Source organism: Terrapene carolina, unplaced genomic scaffold (assembly GCF_002925995.2).
Source record: "Terrapene carolina triunguis isolate 2854851 unplaced genomic scaffold, T_m_triunguis-2.0 Scaffold192, whole genome shotgun sequence".
Lineage (NCBI taxonomy): Eukaryota > Metazoa > Chordata > Testudines > Emydidae > Terrapene > Terrapene triunguis.
The window spans coordinates 6,761,475-6,786,169 of record NW_020664543.1 but is presented as its reverse complement, the minus strand read 5'-3'; the positions used below and the strand labels follow the sequence as shown (position 1 = coordinate 6,786,169).

The window sequence follows — 24,695 nt, the reverse complement described above, 5'->3', positions numbered from 1 at the left end:
TGTCACTTCTGAATTTGATCCCAAACATTAGTTAAATAAGTTACGTATAAGGGGTACCTATTAAATGTCTCCCAGTAAATACTACAAGGCTATTAGTACTGTGGCTTTGTAATTTCCATCTTCTGAATGCCAGAGCTGCACAAAACCTAAATCCTGGGCTGTAAGTACTGTGTTATAATTAGGGTAGTCTGTTATTGCATCTGAAGACCTTTCTTTTGTAAAATTTTCAAATGCACCTAATAGGATTTAGGCTCCTAAGTCACTCTGCTACTTTTGAACATGTTATCCCTTGCCTGAGACAAGTTAGATGAGTCTTGGCAATCCATCAACCTCTGTCATCTGTTGTTGTGCGTTCTTTAAGTCTAACCAAGATTTGGAGATGCATGGGAAGGAATTGGCTGGGAATGAATCTGGCCATGATGGAAGTGTTGCTGCTAGTTTTGGGAATTCACATAGAGAGAAGAAAGACTGCACCTTTATCAACATAGTGCTGAGCCTTGAGGTTTTGTTAAATTCTTCATGGCTTCTTGGTATGTAGATAATGATGGTCCTGTGTAGTGTCTTCTTCTATTAGCAGTCAGCCAGTCATCTTTCCTCTCAGATGCAGACTTTGCCACAGTGACCCATGTCTTTGCCATCTCCAGGCTGGATTACAATAATGCACTCTCTTTTATGTGGCCCTTCATGAACCCTTAGGTGCTTCATCTTGTTCAGAACACAATGGCCTGTCTTCCAATTGAGGAAAGTCAATATGCTTAGCTACATTGTCTGCACTGTCTACCTGTTCATTTCAGGGTACGGTTTTAGGCCTTAATGACCATACTGTAAGTCTTACAAGGGCTAGAACCCTGTTGTTTAAGTGGCTGCGTTCCTTCATGACAATTGGGGTCTGTTGGGTTGTCTTGTCTCTCAGTGCCTGGAAATCAGTGGCAGAGGTCTCACGGTTAATGCTCCGTTTTCAAACTTACTTTTCATCAGAACCCAAATTTACCAAGTTTCATATCATACACCAAAGCTGCTTTGGTCAGTCATAGAATCATAGAATATCAGGGTTGGAAGGGACCTCAGGAGGTCATCTAGTCCAACCCCCTGCTCAAAGCAGGACCAATCCCCAACTAAATCATCCCAGCCACTGCTTTGTCAAGCCTGACCTTAAAAACCTCTAAGGAAGGAATTTTTTCATGATTTTGACAGTATTATTTTGTTTTTGAGCTCTACCTTTTTTGTTGTTCTTCTCTTGGATTGGATGTCTTTAACTAGGGTGGTTTTATGAACGGTAGGACTGTTATATTTAGTTTTGAGCTCAGTATTTTTCTATTAATTGTGCTGCCCTTGCTAAACTTTGTCATGAGCACTTTATCAGATCATAACTAAATCTAGAATAATATCCAGGTCCATCTTCCTCCAATTACCTTGCCAAAGACTGTAAGTTTCAAATTGATACATGTTATAGTCATTGTTTAGATGGTCTACCCTAGCCAGGAATGTGGTTTACACTCAGTAACTATCAGTTATAAGTGATTTTCATTTATGGTGGGTGAAGCACTGGTTGACCCAAATCCTGTTAATACAGAAAAATCTTTTTTTAACATACACTAAAAAAATTTGCCTTGGGCATCACATGTTTGTATCCTCTAGCTGCCTGACAGGTTCACAAACAGTGTTAGCTAGCCCTGGAGCTGCATCCTGTGTGTGTAGACTTTACTGAAGTGTCTTAAGGAGGGATTTTAATAAGAAGAGGGTGGGGGCTTGGCACATTGAGATTGAGAGGAAATAGTATAGGAAAAGATACAAAGCCAGGACTGGAAGAATGAACAAAATGAATGGTAAAGCTGATTGTTTGGTGACGTGAAAGGGAGGGTGAGTGGGTACTAAGTTTGGAACTCTACCTTGGCCTTAAAGCAGGCTTTTCTTGCTGGCTTCTGTGGCATTGCTGATAGCCTTCATCCAAACTTTGGCCAGAAGGAAGCTTTTCCCGTTTGTGTGTGAAGGCAAAGGCAGGGTAAAAGAGAAAGGGAGAATCCTAAAGTGCAGATGAATTCTGATGGGAGGGGAGAAAGGGAATTCTTCTAGCTTGTTCCCTATGCTAGATAACAGTCTGATCAGAGAAGTCATATAAGCAGTGTTCTTCCATTTTTTTTTAATTTAAGATTATCCATGATATGGAGGCCCAAATCCACAAGCTGAGAGAAGAGCTTATTCAGGTAAATGCTCAGCGGAAGCAACAGTTGGTAGAGCTTAGCCTTCTGCGGGAAGAAGAAAAGCAGAGGGCTGCTCGGGATCACGAGACTGCAGTGAATAAGCTTAAAGCAGAGTCGGAAAAGATGGCCTTAGACCTGAAAAGGACACATGCTGCAGAGACAGAGATGACATTGGAAAAGGTAAGAGATTCACATGATACTGCACAAACCTGGTTAGGTCATAGCAAGTGAGGGACAATGTATCCGAAGTGACACACTCTATAACAAATTATACAAATCAATAACAGTAGTGAGATCACTTAAATAAAGGAAACTGCTACAGATCAGAGTTTGTCAAATCCTATGGCATTCAGGGCCGGAGGGGCTCAGAGTTTTGAGGTCCTTGAATGAAAGGCTTCTATGATAACAAAATGCAGATTTCATGGTGATAATTACTATTGTTTTGACTAGCCTTCTTCCCCAACAGAGTGCCACACTCTAACAGAAGTAGCAGTAGGATCAGAACACCAATCTAGTATACAGTAGTTTAAGTAGGGGGAAATGGTAGACCAGAATAACAGCATGATTTGAAATGCAGCTTCAATCCAGGATGGGGTTTATCGCTTTTTCTTGATTAGGATGGGGTTGACAAGGGAGATCCTACTTTACTAATCCATGTATTTTGCTCTGTCAAAAAACAGTTTAAGGGGGAAAGTTCAGGATACAAGTATCTGGATATAAATTGCCTTCAGTATAAAAGGGGGAAAGCTTTTGTGTGCTTGTCTTTGTTTTAGTAAGTAAGGACTCAGAGATCAATTTTGTGGGGTGGGGAGGAGGGAAGGTTGGGAAGAGGGGTGTGAAATGTTTAAGTTTGGGGATTCATGTTTTAAAACACACTGGTGTTTTCTCCCACCTTATGCTTAGTTCATTCATAGTATGACTCCGTGTATGGCTGTTTTTGGCTGAATGTTGACTCCTTTTTATGGGCTTCACTTTCATTCAGCACTGAGCAGGTGTTTTTGATACAAATCAGCAAGATTCGAAATACTTAAGGACAGGAACACAAAGAAATGGACTCTGATAGAAGTGTGGAAACCTCACTGCTATGTGATATAGAAATAAAAATGGTTATATGTTATGATACTAATATTTTAGAAAACTGTGTATTCAACAATCTCTGTACATTTTAAATAATGTCATGCTTCTAAAAGATGGTATTTTGAATTTCCACAATAACATTTTACAATTTTTTTTAAAAATTGCTATGTACATTTCTCCATTTCCTGTTCTTTAGATGTGATCGTTTACCAGTGTTGTCAGCTAACATCATTACCATTTCCCTTAGGATGTTGGCTCATTGGCACTAAGGAACTTGCATATACATATTTTAGCTTTTCTTGTATCCATTTACTCATCTGAGATTGGATCCAACCTCCATGTCCTGGGTGAAATCTAGACTGTTAATGGGAGTGGTTCAGTTTGTTTGGTGCTGCAGAGACTAAGGCTAGGTCTACACTACGGGGGGGGGGTCGACCTAAGATACACAACTTCAGCTACCAGGTTTCAGAGTAGCAGCCGTGTTAGTCTGTATCCGCAAAAAGAACAGGAGTACTTGTGGCACCTTAGAGACTAATAAATTTGTTAGTCTCTAAGGTGCCACAAGAACTTCAGCTACGTGAATAGCATAGCTGAAGTTGCGTATTTTAGGTCGACTTACCTGGCTGTGAGGACGGCGGCGAGTCGACCGCTGCCGCACCGCCGTCGACTCCGCTGCCGCCTCTTGCCGCGGTGGATTTCCGGAGTTGACGGCAGAGCCATCGGGGATCGATTTTGTTGCATCTTCACTAGACACGATAAGTCGATCCCCAATAGATTGATTGCTACCCGCCGATTCGGCAGGTAGTGAAGACGTGCCCTAAATCACAAGTCTTGCAGGTATTCAATTCACAGTACTGGTGACTGTACTGCCAAATTAAAGCAAAATCTTTAATATCTTTTGCCAGTATGTAGTCATAAGAACCAAGGCAGAAAATAGATATTGCTAGATATTTAAGTATAGATAGCAGTAACACTGAAGGTTGAGATTTTCAAAAGAGAGTAGCTAGGTGACCAAGTTTCAATGGGATCTGAGTGACTAGCTTCCTTAAGCTCCTTTGCACATCCCAGCCTAAATATAGAGCCTGATCCTGCAAACAGTTATGCATGTGAGTAACTTCATTCAGGTCCATTGCAGTCAATCTGACTATTCGTATGATTGAAGTTATTCATGTGCATGTTTGTAGGATTAAGTGTTTAATGCAGATGGAGTAGTAACTAATGAGCCTGGCCTTTTAAATAACTATGGCTCTGTACCTTCAAACACTTATGTACATGCTTAACTTTTCTAGTGTGAGTAATCTCACTAAAATGTCACTTATTTTTGGTAATATTGTTAAGCTTGTTGGTAAGGGTTTTCAAGATCAGAGTCTTATTCTGTATTGAGGTTTGTTTTTTTTCTTGTTTTAAAAATATCACCATTATTGGATTCTTATTTAGTAGGAATAAATTCTTACCTAGGCTGCTGCAGCTTTTAATGGCATAATCAGCATATAGTTATCTAGAAAAGATCACCAAGACTTTAAAATCTATTTTATAATATTTTCAGTTCCTTAGAAAAGAAAATAATTGTCATCAAAGGACATGTTTAAACATTGTGCTAAACTAAAATGAAAACTACTTGATGTTTAAAATAGGCCATGTGTGTATGTAAGCATACAGTTGTTTTAAATATTTTAACATGTATTAGTGTGGTAAATTCCACATTTGATTACAAAATGATATGGAGCAACAAAAAATAAGACACTGCATATACGGTTCAAACGGTCTTTGTGAAATTGACATTTCATTTACCTGCATCAGGTTCTTGGTCCGTAATTTAAACAGCATTCTGAGGATTATGTTGGAAATCTGCCAGCCTGAAGCCATTAAATGGCTATGATCAACAATTCAGAATCTTTTTTGAATTTAAGGAAAGCTCCACTTGGCATAATTATTTAAAGCCAAGGTCACAGAAAGTATTTAAACCTTTGAAATTCATAATTAAAGGATTAATATTAACTCATGAAGACATTGTCATTTTTGCTTAAAAATGGAATTTGAATCTCAATTATTTTCTTTCTTTGATCTTTTTTTTTACATTAATAGTACAGCAAAAGAAAAAAAGTTAACTTCTTTACATCCCCAAATTAAAGTTACAAATAATCCTTAAACACTTCAGAGGAAAATATTCTTAATAGTCTTGAATCACCATTACTGTCAAAAATATTCTTTTTAAACTTTCAGTTGAATTTTTTTCATTTCTAATTTTAATTTACATTAGATGGCATTAAATTTCAAGGGAATATGTTTATCATTTAGCCTATTTCTTCATTTCTAATTTATGATCGGGAGATAATGTGCTGGAGGGGGGGGGGGAATTATTTTGTTGGGAAAAGGAGTTTTACATATTCCTGTGCAAGCAACCATGAACTACCTCTACTCATTCCTACCCTATTTCACCTCTTTGTACAGCCCAATCTCAGGGCTCTGCAAAGAGGCCACCAGGTCCCAAAGGAGTTTGGAGGAGACCTCCATTTTCAGCTGAGAGGTGAAAATGATAGTGTTTACCAAACTGAAATGAAATTCTGACACAATTGAAGTCAAGTGAGGGTTTGGGATTGGAGATTTTTTTTTTTATAAAAGAAAAGAAAAACAACTTTAATAATAGCCCACATGCTGCTTCTTTTAAAAAGTAACTTTCCTTCTGAGGTTTTGAATTTTTTAGCAGATCTTGTTACCTTTAAGTTGTTATGGAAGAAAATGAAAGGAAAGTTTTGTTTGTTTTTGTTCATGTTTTGTCTTCTAAGGTTTATGTTCTTCTATTTACTTGATTATATATGGTGCCAGGAACTGCTAGGTGAACCTCAGAAGGTTTCATGGGTCTGGTTTTGGTTTGGAAAAGATCATATGAACATCCAAACTTTCAGAGGCTCATTCCTTTCGCAGGTGAAAGGATTCATTCCCGTGTGGCCTTATATTCTGTACAATATTGATTTCTCTGTGTGTTGGTTTCAGGGGTTTATGGATTGGCACTCACCTGATCAGGATCACAATAGGAAAAGTTTTCTAAAATTTCAGTGAAGACCTTAAAGAAGAAAGAGAATTTATAGAGGCCTGTCATTCACATACTTTTGCTTTCTCAATAACACTGATGCAGAATGGGGAAAAAAGTCTAAGAGAATAAGCTTTATTGATAGCACCCTGCTCATGAGTATGAACAGATGTGATCCCTTGTAATGAAACATGTGGGATTAATTTGATGTTGCTTGCTACCAGGAAGATTTTCATGTAGAAGAGATGTTACTTTCTTTATTCTTCAGGCTCCTCTTGCTGATTAATTGATACTTAAGGTCCATTGAACTTTGTATTTTAAATTGCCAGGCTGGGAATTAATGAGATGTTACTGTTCAAACCAGACATGGCTGGTAAATTTAAACAAGCAGGGGATTTTGCCAGTTTCCAATTTTGCCAGTTTCTCTGTATTGATTAAATGGGGGTGATGATGGCACTTTATTAGCATAGAGCAGGGCTAAATACAGATTATATTAGTTTGTAAATGGCAGGCCCTTATATGTAATTCTGATTTTGTGTTTTTTAATGATGCTCTCTATAATGAGGTAAACATGTTTTCGTTTGTTCGGGCTGTATATATTTTGGTATTTCTATTATTTAGAGTCACATACTGTCTCATCTTACCTTCTGAGATAAAGAAAATTAATATTTTAATTTAATTGTATTTTGGTAGTATTTAATGCATGATTAGAGTATTTTAGCCACTGATGCCTATAAGGCTGCTCCGGAATAGTATTTAAGTGAAATTTTGAAAGTGTGAAGCTGACAGTAACTATCTGTTTATAATTATTTCATTTTAAAATTAGATTAATCAATAGGAAGGATAAAATATTGTGCTTCCTGGAAAAAGTCCTTATCGGGCAGCCAGATGAAACTGTGTAATCCACATTGTAAAGAAAAGAAACAAGTCACCTGTTATGGAACAAAAAGGGGAAAAAAGTCCATAATTTTCCACTGACCTTACTCTGTAGCTGGCATTATTTTCATGTAACCCCGCTGTGAGGAGTTTTTCTGAAATGTGAGCTATTAGAGATGTGATGTTTTGGAACTGGCTTACCATCTCTGTCCCAGACAAATCACAGCTCTGTTTGACATCTCCTTGCCTGTTCTCTTTGGGGGAAATTCTGCTCTATGCACTATTAAAAGCACTGAATAGGGTGCTTTCCATCGCCTGGGATTTCCAGAAGGAATTCTGTCTGAACCAGTCAGAATTCCTGTCAATGTGTCTGCTGCAGCAATCCTGATAAAGGTGCAGCATCCTCCATCTCTGCTCCTGCCTCTGTACCTGGGTAGTTCTATTGATCATTGTGAAGGAGTGGGGGTCATGGCCCGGCTTTCAGTTTGCCCTGCCTTCCCCCTTTCGGGCAAGTGACCACAGTGTGCGAGGAGGGAGCAAGGTGCTCTCTGAGTCTGTAAAACCCCACCACAGTAAGAGGAGGAGGAGTAGCAACTTGTATCCCCTCTGCTTGTGCACACCTGTGGAGTAGCTGGTCAGAATCAGGCCCTTTCTGAGGCTCTTTTGTTATATTTATTCTTGCCTGAAGATGCTCTAAAATATTTTGATTATGTAATTTACTTTTATTCTATTAAATTGGAAAGAGATTTTTAATACCTTTTTATGCTCTTGCTAATTTGGGATTTGATCTTGTGAACCCTTACTCATGCAAGTAGTAATATTGAAGACAATGGTGTAAAAATAGATTTACATAAGAACATAAGAATGGCCACAGTGGGTCAGACCAAAGGTCCATCAAGCCCAGTATCCTGTCCTCTGACAGTGGCCAATGGCAGGTACCCCAAAGGGAATGAACAGACAGGTTATCATCAAGTGATCCATGCCCTGTCACCTAATCCCAGCTTCTGGCAAACAGAGGCTAGGGACACCATTCCTGCCCATCCTGGCTAATAGCCATTGATGGACCTATCCTCCATGAATCTATCTAGCTCCCTTTTGAACCCCATTATAATATTGGCCTTCACAATACCCTCTGGCAAGGAGTTCCAGAGGTTGACAGTGGGTTGCGTGAAAACGCAGGCTTGAGCACTTAGTTATACGGGTCTTTTCCCCACGAGATTCTAAAAGCCCTGTTCACTGCAGGGGTTAAACTGCAGTTGATCATTGCAGAGGTGCACAAGTTAAGGGGAGGACACATGAGCTTCTGCTCTGCTAGTCTTGTCCCCTCCCCGCTGTGTGAGTAGGAGCAGTCATGAGTTCAGTCCCTTACTATCCTGAGAGCATGAGTGTAGCCATGCAAAAAGGACCAGGAGGAGGCTCACACTGTTCCTTCCTAAAGGGGGACTGAAGCAGGTGAGCTTCCCAGTAGCTTCTGTTGGGGCAGCTCTAACACAGGCCTTTGCATAATAGGCACAATCTAGCCATATACATAATGGATTACTGAAATGCAGCCACCTCTGGGGTGAAAGGTGGCAGCCATTTATCAGTGCACAACACCACCATAATAGTTCAGGATAGAAAGTGTTACTGCAGTTAGACTCTGAATAGCCATGTTACACATAAATCAGGCAAGGAGGCCAAGACGTTAGCAGGGAGAGCTGAAATTGTTTGTCATGTCCTTGTGTCTTCATTTGTTTTCATGACATCCATTGTTACACTCAAACATAACACACCCTGAAAGATTGCCAAAATTTCTGTAAACAAAAGTAATAAAAGATTATTTCTGGGAAAGTGGACCATTTTAATTGTACTGATTTGATTAAAAAATGAAACAACCCCTCCGCCCAGCAAACAGAGTTTTAAGGTACAGATTTTATTTGCTTCCTCTTTAACATATTTTATGTGTCAGTTGATTATATTATTATAGTATATGATGACTGTTTTGCATTGTAAGTTACACCCACGTATGAAAAATATTACACATCGGGTGTTTAAAAAATAAATACATTAGAGATGCTTACTACCGTTGTGTGGGCTGCACTAATGGCTAATTTCAACAATAGGGTGACAGATGTTATAGGTTGTATCAACAACACTTATGGCATAAACACTAGGCAGCCAGGTGTAACATACTATACAAAGCTTGTGTATATTTTCAAGTTTGCCAGAAATTATTAAAAGAAAGAGGAGAGCTGCATTTCTAAGTGCATGCAGATGTGAATTTTGGCTAACATAGCTGTTTGTAACATTCATCTGTGGTATTTTCTTGGCAAAGAAAATGAGTATTCAGAAAGCATGACCCTAACAGACCAGTAGACATGCTAACAATACTCTAAGGAAGCAACCTTGGAACACTAAACCTAACTCATAAAACAGTTATATCTTTGATACATATAAAAATACATATAGTGTGGAGTTGAAGTAGTTTTTTTCCCTGCATTTGAATAATTTCCATCTTAAGCTTTTTGTTGACTGTGTTCCTGGAGTCTAATAGACATTTTGGTTCCTTTTATCAAGTATTTATTCAGGTTTAAGGACTGTCTGCCTATTTCTTTCTCACTGCTACTTTCATTCCAGAGAGGAAGTATGTTTCTGTATGTACACACCCTGTTTAACACATATGATAGTTAAAATTATAAGATGAAGTTAGAGCCACAAAGAGAAAGAATAGTCCAGTAGTTAAGGTGCTAGCCTGGGACTCTGGAGAAAGTGAAAATCAATGCAACTTAGAGCCTAATTCAACTTTTGAAAATGGGGGATAGGTGTCTAAGTCACTTAGACCTGGCAATGCTGAGCAGAGCAATGCCTAAATACCTTTTAAAATGTGGGCTTCTGTGTCTCAGTTCTTCATCTGTAAAAAGGGATAAGAGCACATCCCTACCTTGCAGGGTAAATAAATTAAAGATAGAGAGGCATTCAGATACTACACTGCTGGGGGCAATTGTGAGTACTTAAGTAAACAGATTTCACTGATGACAGACGGTTTCTTATATGTATCTTGAGGATCTGGTGAAATATGTATCCTTATTCACAGTTATTTTTTGTTTACTTGATGGATAGCGTGAGGTTTAGTCAGGAACATGTATCTTCATTAAAATCAGACATAAATTATCACTTTTCCCTCACGGATGCTTGCTTTACAGTAGTCTGTTAGAAAAGCACAGGAAAAACAGAGACATGTTTTGGTTGGTTCTCGCACATAAGCTATAATTTCAATACAAATATGAAACAGTTCAGTTTGTGGAGCTGGGCATGTGAGCTGGCAGGTAACTCAGCCAAAGCTGCACAATTCAGTTTTATTGATTTAAATGATGTAACAGTTGTTTGGAATTTTTTTTCTTTTTTACGCTTATAAAGTCCTGTATTTTATAGCTATTACAATCATGAAATATACCTCCAACAGGATTCATCTCTAAACTGTGTTAAGGTAAAGTTCAGGATGTAGGCACATAAGTGTTCTGAGTTCATATTATCTTTCAAGAATGGGAGCATTTAAATACAAGTTAGATAAATTCAGAGGTAAGGTTAAGCTTACGAGAAACACAAACATTTGAACATATGTAAATTCATCTAAGATGCCAAACTTACTTAACTCTGTCCCTAGAGATGGCCATTTCCTAACTTCTCTTTTTGTGTTTTTATAATTATTTTGTAACATGCTGTTTTTGTAAAAAGGACTTTTTCTAAGAACTTTGAGGTGTACAGCGTGCTGCTTACGTTTTGAACAGCTTCTGCTCCTGTGCAGTTGAATTTACAGGTGGAGTTTTAGAAATGTGCACCACAGATAAATGGTTTCATCTCTCTATTTTTTAACTTGTTAGCTCTGTATTTAATGACATTTAATAAGCATTGAGTTCGCAGGTTCAGTTGTAAAGCCCAATCCAGTTGGGTACTAAACACTTTTATCACCTTACAAGATTGTCCCCTTTATATGGAAAGAGAAATCATTGCAATGGAATATGCATTTGTCTAATACAGAATTTGTACATCAGTGTTTTCCTGTGGAGCATATCTGACCATAAAAAAGGCCATAGTTGGTATAAATATTATGATTAAAGTATGCCTTTGTGGTCAATGATCAAATGAAACTCTATACGGTGGGTAGTGTACACTGCCTTTCTGATTTCTTCAGGGTATTGCTAATGGGATGGATTTAAGATAGTTTTGGAAATTTAATTGAATTTCCATACTTTCAAATGTTTGGGTTTTATGTACGTTTAAACTTAGATACTCAGGAAATTTAGAATATTTTTAAGCACTAATCTTTTAAGGTAACATGCATTCAAATCAGATATGTAATTTCAACCTTAACAAAAGTTTTTGTGTTGGAATTTCCTTTCCTTTTAGTTGCCTTAAGGTCTAATGGAGACAAATTCTGCTCTTGCAGACCCTAGGAGTTCCACAAGAGGGAACCCTGGTCCAGCAGACCTTAAATGGTTCACTGAAGAGGGAATGCCACCTTGGTTTGCTGGCCATGAAATCTTCTAATGGCCACTGGACTGGTCTCTCCTAAAATCTGCAGGATGGTGAAAAAAATGTATCAGCAGAGTAGTTTGGGGTCAGCAGAACCAGATGGAAAAACCCTTCCTACACCCTTGGGCCTCCTGCTGCTAACCCCTAGCCCCAATTGAGCAAGTCCTGGGCAGTGAAAATCCCCATCCCTGCCCCTTCTACTGCATCCTGCTTCCGCCTCTGCTTCTCAGTCGACCTCCTGCTGCTCCTGCAAGGTATGACAGGAAATGAATGATCCGCTGCCCTACTCCTGCTGCTGCTCCCTAACTTGGGGGTCAGAGAGAGCAAAGATCTCTTCCCTTGTTGCTCCTCCAGCTCTCTGATACTTGAAAAGGGGATTCTGGGCAGAGAGAAGATCCCTCCACTGGTCCCCCCTCACCCATTCTCTTTTTAAAGTTCAAACAAAAACGATATTGGTATTTTAAGGTCCTTTTCCAAGAACTTTGTGTCATTGATGAAAAAAACTTTCATGGAATGGCAGCTCCTATTTCTTCTTTAAGTATATATATGTCACTGTGGGTGCTCCACCATGGGGCTCGAATGCACCTGTACGTTCTTGACTGGGGAATGCAAAGCAGTGTCCATGGGCCTGTGCCTGCAGAGAGCAGAACCTCGTGCCCCAAACAACAGCATATAAGGAGAGGTGGACCTGCCACCATTCGTTTTTTTCTCAACTGCCTGTGGTTCGAGACAGAGCAATTGCATGTCCACTGAGTCTCAGCTTTCCACCTTCCTTAATATAATGATTTATTCTTCGTTTTTCCTGCATTTTGTTTAGTTATTTTATTTCTCTTTTAGTTTTAACACAGTTGTGTTTAGAAGGGGTGTTACCCTCTCCCTTTTTTTTTCCGGTCCTGTTATTGGTGTATTAGCACTCCAGGTTATGCCAAAAACCCCAGGTTTAAGACCTGCCAGACCTGCCACAGGTCTTTTCCCTGCAGTGACAGGCATTTGAGCTTCCTCCACTGCCTTGGAGACACCCACTACTGTCAAAATGTAAGGTCTATAACGGATTTAAAGGCAGGTCTTAGAAAGACAGAGAGGCTAGACTGAAACTCCTTCTAATGGAATGCTCACGAGCTCTAGCGAGGTCCACTTCCTCTCTCCCTCCCCATATGTTGGCCTCAACATCCCAGGTCACTCTGATGGCTATTGCAGCTCCAGCAGCACCTTCAGAGGCTAGGACAGCTTTAAAAAAAAAAAAAAAGAAGAAGCCTCTTTCCCCTACTAGGGAAGCAAGGAAGAAGGGTAAGTCATCACCTAAATCCCACTCTAGGGAGACCTCACATCCCTTAAGGGGTACAGCTGAGGCACCACCCAATTCTGGTATGGAGCCACCAGTACTGCACAAGAAGTAGCATGCAGAGAAGTATTTTAATACACAGCACAGGGAGCTGTCTAACTCAGTACCAACTGACACCTTTTGACACCGAGATGCACACATGCTCTGAGGTCAGAGAAGTTCCTCTATACTCCTCTCCCGTTCAGCGCTCAACATCTCAGCACCGACCCTTTCTCCAGACTCCAGTCCTGAGACTCAGGCTTCTGGATACCACAGCTCTCCAGCTCCATCCAGGTTTCTTTCCCCAGCGGACCTTTTCATCCCAGAGGAACTGGCGTTTCCCCTGTGACAGACCTCTGTGAAAGCCCCTTCCCTGGTACAGCTCAGACACCTTACGACCAGAGTCCTCCAGGACTGAACCCCGACTGGACCTCTGGCATCTATCCTATAGCTGATGTTCCCCCTTTCAGCTCAGGAGATAGTACTTCTTTGGACTCTGAGGTTTTGGGCAGGGCTCTTTTTTGGCACCATACTATCACACCCCACTGAGCCAGTATTCTGAAGAGGATCTTCCAGACCCCACCAGATGCCCTATATCCAGGAGTTATGCATATCCGTGGGAACCCCCTCCATCCGCCCCCTCAGTGGGCTTACTTGCATCCCTGGGGTCACCTTGGTGAACAATTTTGTAGTGTACCAGCCAGAAAGAGACCACAATACCTACCAGTACTGTATCTCTCATAGACATCTCCTGGCCAACCTGATGATGGCCCTCTAGTACCTTATGCCCCTTCGGCACTGGGAGGCACTGGAGAACAGCAGTATTGCTGTCATTGGTTGCTTTAGCATTAACTTCTTGACTTCCTGCTATAGATTTTTTTCTCTCTGGTGTCTACTCCTCCCTGTCAAATATTCATGTCATTGGCATCTCTTTCATAACTTCTTAATGAATCACAATACCTCTCTGTTTTGGTGTGATTCATAATTATTAGGCAAAAATAAGGATGAGATTTTACTCTGGGCATACTTCAAAGCATCCGTAAGCCACCAAAATATTCCCTAACTTCATCTCTGAGCCATATTATTATCTGGACACCTCTAAAATCTGCAGTGACTGTGTAAGTCCCACCATGGGCTTTTCCTTTTTAGCATAGTGAGACTATGGTCCTGCAGCCATTAACCTCTGCCAGGCTTGTCCTTGGTTGCCTCTTTCATCTCCTTTGGTAGACATTGTCTGATATTTTCCAGCAGTCCCCCATCTAGGAATGAGCAACCTAACATGGATTTTTCATCTTCTCCAGCACTCTAGCACAACTTTGAGTCTTTTAAGGAGGAATGGTTGGAGCTGCCTAAGAGCCAGTTCATTGCCACAATTATGTATGAGTTAGAGAATGAACAGGTACATCTCCAGATAATCCCTACATGTCCAGCATTCCTTCTCCCTAGATGAATTTAGCCTCCAAGAATAAGGATACTTAGATGCAATTTCTTGGAGGAGAAAAATAGGTGTGCTTTCTAATGAGTGGAGCTCCCCAAATATATTGCCTGCACACCGCCACCCTACCAGTCCCTGTTCTTCAGAGACTGCATGCTGGACAGGAACTGATTGAGGATGGGGCATTGTACCTCCACTAGGTGGTGCTAGCATTGGTGCATATGCTGATTTATCTTGGGGTAACGGCTTTTAACAGCTCTTATTTAGCATAGATCTGCATCGGCAATATAGTCATAGACCGCTACTGTTAAGTAACCTAGGTATTTTTCTGCTGCAGCCAAAAAATTGGCATAATTTATGTTTACATAGCTCCTTTAAAACCTTTTAGCAAAAAGATTTTTAGATATATGTCGCTTGATATTATGTGATAGAACATGTTAGAGTATTAGTGAAAATAGGGTTTATACCCCTCCTACCTTCCCATTTCTTTTACCATTTACTCTCAGGGAGGGGCATCTCCAAGCAACCAAATCAGAGCAGTGTGGCTTCGGCAGAGACTAGAGATGGCATCATCTACAGTGAGTGGCCTTAAGATCAGTAGACTGTTATATAATGAATTTTATAAATGAAACACTGGTGACCATAATGAAGATGTAGTGTGAATCTCCCGTGATATGAGTAACCAAATTAACCCCTCATTGCACTGATATCCTGATTTTCCTCTTGGGCGGCAATGACATCAGTCATATAACATGTAGATATATATTCCCTCTCTATATAGTGAAGTATTGAAGTGGTTCTGCATTGTATAGATGCTGTTGCCTGCGTCTGCCCATATGGAATTTAAAGATTCTAGAACTCTTACCAAAAGAATAACCCTATTGTTTTGTTATTCTGTACCATGTAATATCTCTTGAGTACATCACTTCTTTTTGCCTGCCTTACTGTTCCTGAGCAATAACTTCCTTGTTTTAGTTGTGTTGCACAATCCATATATGTTTACTTATATATGGCCGTGGAGCGATTCCAACATTCTAGCGTAGTGATTCATGAATTAACACATTTATACTACCAAAAGTGAGCATGAAGCTTTGGCTTTGATGGGAAAGTGTCTTTCCAAAGCTTAAAAGACCTAGGGAAAAAAAGTTTAATTTAAAAATGAAATTACATCATCCCATAGGGAAGCTATTTGGAAAAGTCTTCAATCTGTACCAAACTTCAAAAATAATATTAGAGAATAATCTCTCAGTGGTACTTTACTCAAGTGAGACTAAACAACATTTATGGCGCTATCCCAAGGACTTACTGGAGATATTTCAGAGCAGTAGTCTCGTTTGTTCATACATAGTGGGATTGTGCTTTCAATACCTTCTCTTTTTAAAAAAAAAAATCCTTTTTTGCCCGTACTTCATGCTGCCACATGGATTTAAAACTGGCTGGAGAGCTACTAACAAAGAGTAATGATATAAATGTCATTGTAATAATTTATATGGAGTTGTCTGCTAGGGTACTGTGCTGATCAGTGTTAGGGCTAGTTTTATTCAACATCTTCATTACTGATCTAGGTAGGAGGACAAACAGCACTTTAATTAAGTTCACAAATGATACCATAGCACTGAAAATTACATTGACTGATGTTCTGGGACTTCGTTATATCTGTCCGTTATAAGGTTTCATTTCCGTCGATGTAAAGCATTCCGTTGTTTAGGGTAATATAAGGAGATGTAATTAACAATAATGGGAATAAGCAAATAACATTCTAATTAATTTCAGTGGATGTTTCCTGTGTGTGGCGCACACAAGGAGAGGCTCTCTTTACTTATTTCTGAAATGCACACACAAGAATTTGTTCAAGAAGTTGAGCCCTTAGACCACCCCACAGTTATGATATCCATGTGAGAAGAGTTGTGCCCAAAGCTAGCACTATGGTGCTAAATTTTCAGAAGGGTGGTTTAAAAAAATTAAAAGGAAGCCAAATAGTACCTAAAAGAAATGAAATAATTAGAACAAGAATGGAACGACTTACGCTACCATACCGGCATCTCAAGAGACATATCTACCCCTATAGAAGAAAGGAAGAAGCAAGAAAAAGAACGGTAAGACTAAATGAGAGAATATTTAAGCCAAAAAGATACACTTCAAGAAGTCCTGTGCCCGTATGTCTATGTTATGGACCTTACAGTGGCACAGCTGTGCCACTACAACTGTGCTCCTGTAAGGTCTCCCGTGTAGCCACTTTTTGCGGGCAGGAGAAGCTCTCCTGCCGACATAGCGCTGTCTGCACCAGCAGTTTTGCCAGTGAAACTAATGTCAGTCAGGGGCGTGTTTTTTCACACACCTGACCAACAAAATTGTACTGACGAAAGTGGTAGTGTAGACAAAACCTAAAACTCACTTGCAGAGCAACAGATTATAATTAAGTCTAAGCAAGTGTTAGGGGAATTTAACTTGCACTACCTTATGCCTCACTTCTGAACATAGCCTTATGACTTTATCATAGGACCTTTCTCTCAACATGCTTAAATATACTCCATCTCATATTACTCAGCTTGTTTGGTTTGCGGGGGTACAGTTTTCATGTACAGAAGCTGTGGTGATTTGACCCTGTCTTACCATTCTTCTCTATTTATAATTCATTATTTCAGATAATTTGCCTGGTTTACTGGTTTGTAATTCCCAGGATCACCCTAGTTCTTTTTATAAAGATAAGGACAACGTTGGCTACTCTCCAGTGTAGTAGCTGATTGAGATGCAAGATTACATTTTTTTTTTTTTTTTAGCAGCTCAGCCAGTTCATTCTTAAATTCCTTTGAAATTGTTGAATGACTACCAACTGGTGGTAGTGTAATTTAGAGGACAGGTCCTGTAACTGGTTCCTTGTGAGTGGACCCCATGCTTGTATGGAGCCACATAGATTTCAGTGTATTCATTTGCATGATCTGATCTGATGATAAATTATCATTTAGCTTAAACATCTCTTCTTTTGACATCTCACCATCTGACAATCCCTCATCTTTATTACGAGGAATAAATAAGTCTGGGTAGATATCTCCCCAACATCCTGTACGATAAACACACAGGGTAGGTGAAGTAATATCTTTTATTGGACCAACATCTATTTGTGAAAGAGAGACGCTTTCAAGCTTCTTCAGGTCCTTTCACCAGCAGATATTGGTCCAATAAAAGGTATTACTTAACTCACCTTGTCTCTCTAATATCCTGGGATCAACATGGCTGCAACAAAACTGCAATGAATGCACAAGTCATTTAGCTTCTCTGCAATCTCTCTATTCTCCTTGAGTGCTGCCTTTACTCCATAGAGTAATATAGCAGGCACACTACTCTTGTAGGCTTTCTGCATTTGATATTTAACAAATGACTCTGCATTTTATCATATGGAATTTGTACAATATGTTCTTGCTTTGTAAATATTCATTTGGATATCTAAATTATTCACTGTGGTTTTCTTTTTAATATAGTTTTCTATTTAATAGTGCACACTAATGCAAAGCATCTGTTTGCCCCATACATTTATACTAGTGTAGCATTTGTATGCATTGTCTCCACTGTCATGGATATCCTTCATTTCTTTGGAATTAACTTGAGAAATTTTGCAGTTTTTTGTTTTTCGAAGTGGGAGGATGGGAAGTGGATGGTTGGGAAATAGGGAGTGGGTAAAATGATGTTATTAGCCATACATAGTCTTTAATGTGAAAAAACAAAAGTGTTCCAAAATGACTTGCTTGCAGCTGCAGAACATGTCACGGAATAAAAACCACCGTTATTAAATGGGTGAGAAAGAATTATAATTGTTTTGAAGTTCTTATGATCAGCCTGCATATGCTTCATTGTAATATGATACTAAAGTGCCTCAATTATGATTTGTATATTTTGGTGCCAGAAGGTTTTTTTTTTCTTATGCTAAATTATTAAGTTCTCTCAGCTGCTGGGCTGTCATATAGAGATACAGTAAATCACGTTATATTTTGTCATGGATTACACAGAGCAATAAATTTGGGAATAGAGATCAAAGTAGTTTCACAATCACATCTGAGTGTAGGAGGGGTGTTTAACTTGTAGAAAATCTGATTTAGGTGAAACTGTTGCAGTTCTTGTGTGAATTTGAAATGAATTTGGGTTTTTGATTGAAAATGAATGAGGTACAAATCCCAAAAAGAGTTTTCTTTTTAGTATTTAGTTCAGAGGAGTTAATTCTGACCTACAGCTGCAGAACTGAACACAGATAAATAATTAAACATTGAGAATGTTAGTCTCCAAAAGTCTTGTTTGTGTTTTTTAATTGCTTTCATGATTGAGCAATGTATTCCATTCTACTTTTAATTAGGTTTTTGCTGGACTTACAGCACCAATGACTAAACATGTGCAATACTTTCTGGCTCATGAAGTTGTACTATTCTTTTTTGGAAGCTTTTGTTTTATCTGAAACTATTAAAAGTAATCCAAGGTAATCTCACTAAGGAACACTGGTTACTTCAAATCACGGGCTTGGGGTTTTTTGGCTCTGCTTCCCAACCGTAGGGCTTTTCTATTTATTACACTGTGACATCAACCCCCCCTTTTTAATACTTACATTTCATGGAATAAAAATCCGTCTCAGAATGATGCACACTCATGATTTTTTTATTTTAATCATTATCTTCAAGTTAAACGTTGCTTTGTATTGCCTCAAAATGTAACTGAAAATGAGAGTCTGTCACACTCATCTAGAACATACATTCTAATCTTTCTGTACTCTTTCCAATAGCCTTTCGCTCGTGTACCATATGTTGATAAAGTCCAACGGTCAGATCCTTAGTTGATGTAAATTGTTATAGCTTCATTGATGTCAGTGTGGCTATGGCAGCTTATCTCAGCTGAGTATGTGTCCCCAAATTCTGACAGATTCTGCCTGCTGTAGAACTCATACCAGGTTAGCCTTTAGATGAGCCAAGGATCATAGCATATATTTGAATGACATTACTACCTAGTGGTAACATGTAGTATTTAAGAAAATGACTTGAGCTAGTGACTTTATTCACTCTATAAATGTGTCTGTGGTATAAGTGGAGCTGGCAGTGACCCTTATATTTAGGGTTTCTCACACTTTGCATTAATAAAGATACTTAGAATCTTTTGGGAAGCTCTAAGAGAATGCACAGATAGCATGTGTTTATAAAGTCATAAAGATTAACATAAGAACAAAAGAATGGCCGTACTGGGTCAGACCAGTATCCTTTTGACAGTGGCCAGTACCAGATGCTTCAAAGGGAATGTGCAGAACAAGGCAACTATTAAATGATCCATCCTCTGTCATCCAGTTACAGCTTCTGCCATATTGAAGATTTAGGGGATAACCAGAACATGCAGTTGCATCCCCAACCATTTTGGCCAATAGCCACTGATGGACCTGTCCTCCTGGAACTTATCTAATTTGTTTTTTAACCCATTTGTACTTTTGGCCTTCACAACATCATCTGAACATAAGAATGGCCATACTGGGTCAGACTAAAGGTCCATCCAGCCCAGTATCCTGTCTGCCGACAGTGGCCAATGCCAGATGCCCCAGAAGGAGTGAACCTAACAGGCAATGATCAAGTGATCTCTCTCCTGCCATCCATCTCCACCCTCTGACAAACAGAGGCTAAGGACACCATTCCTTACCCAGCCTGGCTAATAATTTGCCAACAAGTTGCACAGGTTGTGACTGTGCTTTGTGTGAAGAAGTGCTTCCTTATGTTTAGTTTAAACCTGCTGCCTATTAATTTCATTAGGTAACCCCTGGTTATCGTGCTATGGAAAGGGGAAAATAATATTTCCCTATCCACTTTCTTCACACCATTCATGATTTTATAGACCTTTATCAAATCCGCCCTTATTTGTCTCTTTTCTGAGCTGAACAGTCCCAGGTTGTTTTTTTTTACTGTCTCCTCATATGGAAGCTGTTCCATACCCCCTAATCATTCTTGTTACCGTTCTTTGTACCTTTTCCAGTTCTAATATACACCTATACCCCAATATAATGCGACCCGATATAACACAAATTCGGATATAACACGGCAAAGCAGTGCTCCGGGAGCGGGGGGGCGGCTGCGCACTCCGGCAGATCAAAGCAAGTTCGCTATATCACAGTTTCACCTATAACACGGTAAGATTTTTTGGCTCCCGAGGACAGCGTTATATCGGGGTAAAGGTGTATCTTTTTTGAGATGGAGCAGCAGAACTGCATGCAGTATTCAAGGTATGCGCATACCGTGGATTTATGTAGTGGCAAGATTATATTTTCTTTCGTATTATCTATCCCTTTCTTACTCGTTCCTAACATTGTCAGCTTTTTTGACTGTTGCTGTGCATTGAGCAGATGTTTTCAGAGAACTATCCACGATGACTCCAAGATCTCTTTCCTGAGTGGTAACGGCTAATTTAGACCCCCTTCATTTTGTATGTGTAGTTGGGATTATGTTTTTCCAGTGTTTATTGCTTTGTACATATCAACATTGAATTTCATCTGCCATTTTGTTGTCCAGTCACCCAGTTTTGTGAGATCCCTTTGTAACTCTTCACAGTCAGCTTTGGACTTAACTATCTTGAGTAATTTTATATCATCTGAAGATTTTGCCACTTCACTTTTCACCCCCTTTTCCAGATAATTGGAGTTACATTAGCTATCCTCCAGTCATCTGGTAAAGAGGCTGATTTAAGCAATAGGTTACATACCAAAAGGTTTTAAAATAGGGCTGTCAAGTGATTTAACAAATTAATCGTGATTAATCGCACGATTAAATAAATTAATCACAATTAATTGCATGATTAATCACATTGTTAAATAATAATAGAATACCATTTATTCAAATATTTGGTATGTTTTCTACCTTTTCAAATACTGGTATATTGATTTCAATTATAACACAGAATACAAAGTGTAAAGTGCTCACATTATATTTATTTTTATTACAAATATTTGCACTATAAAAAAACAAAAGAAATAGTACTTTTCAGTTCACCTAATATAAGTACTGTAGTGCAATCTCTTTATCATGAAAGTTGAACTTACAAATGTAGAATTATGTACAAAAAAAATGCATTCAAAAATAAAACAATGTAAAACTTTAGAGCCTACAAGTCCACTCAAGCCTGATTTCTTGTTCAGCCAATCACTCAGAAAAACAAGTTTGTTTACCTTTGCAGGAGATAATGCTGCCTACTTCTTGTTCACAATGTCACCTTAAAGTGAGAACACAGGTGTTCTCATGGCACTGGTGTAGCTGACGTCAGATTCAGATGTCCCTTCATACTTCAACCACCATGCCAGAGGACATGCGTCCATGCTGATGACGAGTTCTGCTTGATAACAATCCAAAGCAGTGCGGACGGATGTATGCTAATTTTCATCATCTGAGTCAGATGCCACCAGCAGAAAATTGATTTTCTTTTTTGGTGGTTCAGGTTCTGTAGTTTCCGCATCGGAGTGTTTCCCCTTTAAAACTTCTGAAAGCATGCTCCACACCTCATCTCTCTCAGATTTTGAAAGGAACTTCAGATTCTTAAACCTTGGTTCAAGGGCTGTAGCTATCTTCAGAAATCTTACATTGGTACCTTCTTTGTGTTTTGTCAAATCTGCAGTGGAAGCGTTTTTAAAAAGAACATGTGCTGAGGCATCATCCAAGACTGCTATAACATGAAATATATGTCAGAATGCAAGTAAAATAGAGCTGGAGACATACAATTCTCCCCCAGGGAGTTCAGTCACAAATTTAATTAACACATTTTTTTTAACAAGAGTCATCAGCATGGAAGCATATCCTCTGGAATGGTGGCCGAAGCACGAAGGGGCATACGAATGTTTAGCATATCTGGCAATTAAATACCTTGCAATGCCGGCTATAAAAGTGCCATGCGAATGCCTGTTCTCACTTTCTGGTGACATTGTAAATAAGAAGTGGGCAGCATTATCTCCAATAATGTGAACAAACTTGTTGGTCTTAGCGATTGGCTGAACGAGAAGTAGGACTGAGTGGACTTGTGGCTCTAAAGTTTTGCATTGTTTTATTTTTGAGTGCAGTTATGTAACAAAAAATAATCTACATTTGTAAGTTGCACTTTCACGATAAAGAGATTGCACTATGGTACTTCTATGAGGTGAATCGAAAAATACTGTTTCTTTTGTTTAGCATTTTTACAGTGCAAATATTTGTAATCAAAAATAATATAATGTGAGCAGTGTACACTTTGCATTATGTGTTGTAATTTAAATCAATATATTTGAAAATGTGGAAAAACACCCACAAATATTTAATAAATTTCAATTTGGATTCTATTGTTTAACAGTGCGATTAAAACTGTGATTAATCGCGATTAATTTTTTAATCGCAATTAATTTTTTTTAGTTAATTGCATGAGTTAACTGCGATTAATCGACAGCCCTATTTTAAAACTTTTAAATAGAAAACATACCATACTTTCTGTAACTGTCTTATGCTTACTTCTACTAGACAGACTACAACAGGAGATGAATAAAGTAAGAAAACACTAAATAATAAATACCATACTTGTACTGTACCAGATTTAGGAAAAGAAAAGTTAAGATAGGCAGCAGAGACTTCAGAAAGACAGCCACTTCAGCCTCTAATTCTCACACAGTTTATTTAGTGAAAGCAAACACCAAACTCTTAAAAATAATAATCCTTCCCTTCCAAGCTTCCATACACTATTTTACCATATTTTACAATTTGTTGCCAAAGCATTCCATGCTCTCAGCTGCTAAGGGCCTTGGCATGTTACAGGCTTATCCTGTGAAATGGTGAATAAAGATCTGAGGAAGAGTGGTTTGATAGTATACTCCATAAACTAGAACAGGCACAGGGGTTTGCCTTTCAATGTGGTAGGGAGGACTTGGACATTTATTTTACCTGTTTTGGGGGGCTATGGATTATAAAGGGCCTTGGACTTCCCTATATAGGTTTCTTTTCTATTTCAGGGTCTTTCAGTGGTAGGTAACCTAGCTGTTAAATCTGTCAATCTTCTCAAGAGTCACCTAAGGATCCTTTCACTGGTAAGCATTGGGAAAGAAGTTTCTATGTCTGCAATTCTGGTAGCCTGTCCTGGGGGATCCTCAAAGTACTACCACCCACACCTGATGTCCCATTTTATAAAGGGATGTCATGCCCTAGGCTCCTGCTATTGTCCATTTTTTCAGAATTTACTAGTGCAATTCTAGCATGGTGATGGAGGTATTTTCCTGGCAGTTCCTGATTTATTATCACTCATTGAAGAGCGAGGAAGAAGCCAATTTGTCTGACCATTCATCTTATTTGGATATTGGAGAGAAGAAAGGAGAGTATTTTATAATGCAGAAGCCACCTCCATAAAATTTTTGGCACAATCCAGTTATAGAAGATTGTGTCTTCCAAATGATTCAGGTAAATGTAATTTGCTGTTTGCTCACTAAATTGCTTATATAGACATGCTGGGTATTGTTTTGTTGTGTAACGTAAATATATGGCAGTTGTTGACTAATTTAAGGTATTATTATAAAGAAGGCATGTTTGAATCAAGTAAGTAAACAAGCTAGCAATGTCAGAGTGAATCAGAATCAGCTTAATCAATTCCGAGAGGCCCAGAGAGTTGATGGGATTGAATTTGTCATTAAATTTGCAGAACTCTGGATATACCAAAAAAACATATTTTCATTTAAAACTGCTTAGAACTTAGATCCAGTCCTGTAGTTCTTATTCATGAGATGTGCTGCTTATTCAAGGAGTCAAATCAAAGTCCATGGGACAACTCGTATAAATAAAGGTGACAAGATTATGGATATGGATGCCAACTTCCTAAAGAACTAATGGCATTGTGATTGAACTGTTGATTTTTGTGATTGTATTCTGTTCTCAAGAAAAATTAGAAAAATGTCCTCTCCTTACTCTTCAGTTCTATACTGTGTTTAAATGAAATCATTAGAAGCTTACAAAGATGTACATTACAGTATTTACTGTTCAGATTTTTTTTTTGATTAATGATTCTTTAAATATTCTTTAAAAAGTGAAAAAAAGCAAACATTTTGGGCATAGTATTCTTACTTTAGCAGTACAGGATTTCATTTTGGGTGATCAGTCTGTAATTAACATGTCCCATTATTTGACTCCAGTAACCATATTAACTTGGTTTCGTATACCTAAAGCATTTGGACTGTGATAGAAGCGTGTAATTCATGAGCATTAGGAAAGGGTTCAATGTCTATTTTCCCCC

The 24,695-nt window shown here is 38.8% G+C and overlaps 1 protein-coding gene across 1 annotated transcript in view; it reads left to right on the top strand.

Moving 5' to 3' along the window:
• The window catches only part of CEP112 (centrosomal protein 112), a 297,346-nt gene that overhangs the window by 207,245 nt on the left and 65,406 nt on the right, over window positions 1-24,695 (top strand). Inside the window, exon 21 of the mRNA XM_029912219.1 lies at window positions 2,151-2,381. Within this exon, the coding sequence (XP_029768079.1) occupies window positions 2,151-2,381 (231 nt within the window). The remainder of the gene's footprint in view (window positions 1-2,150; window positions 2,382-24,695) is intronic.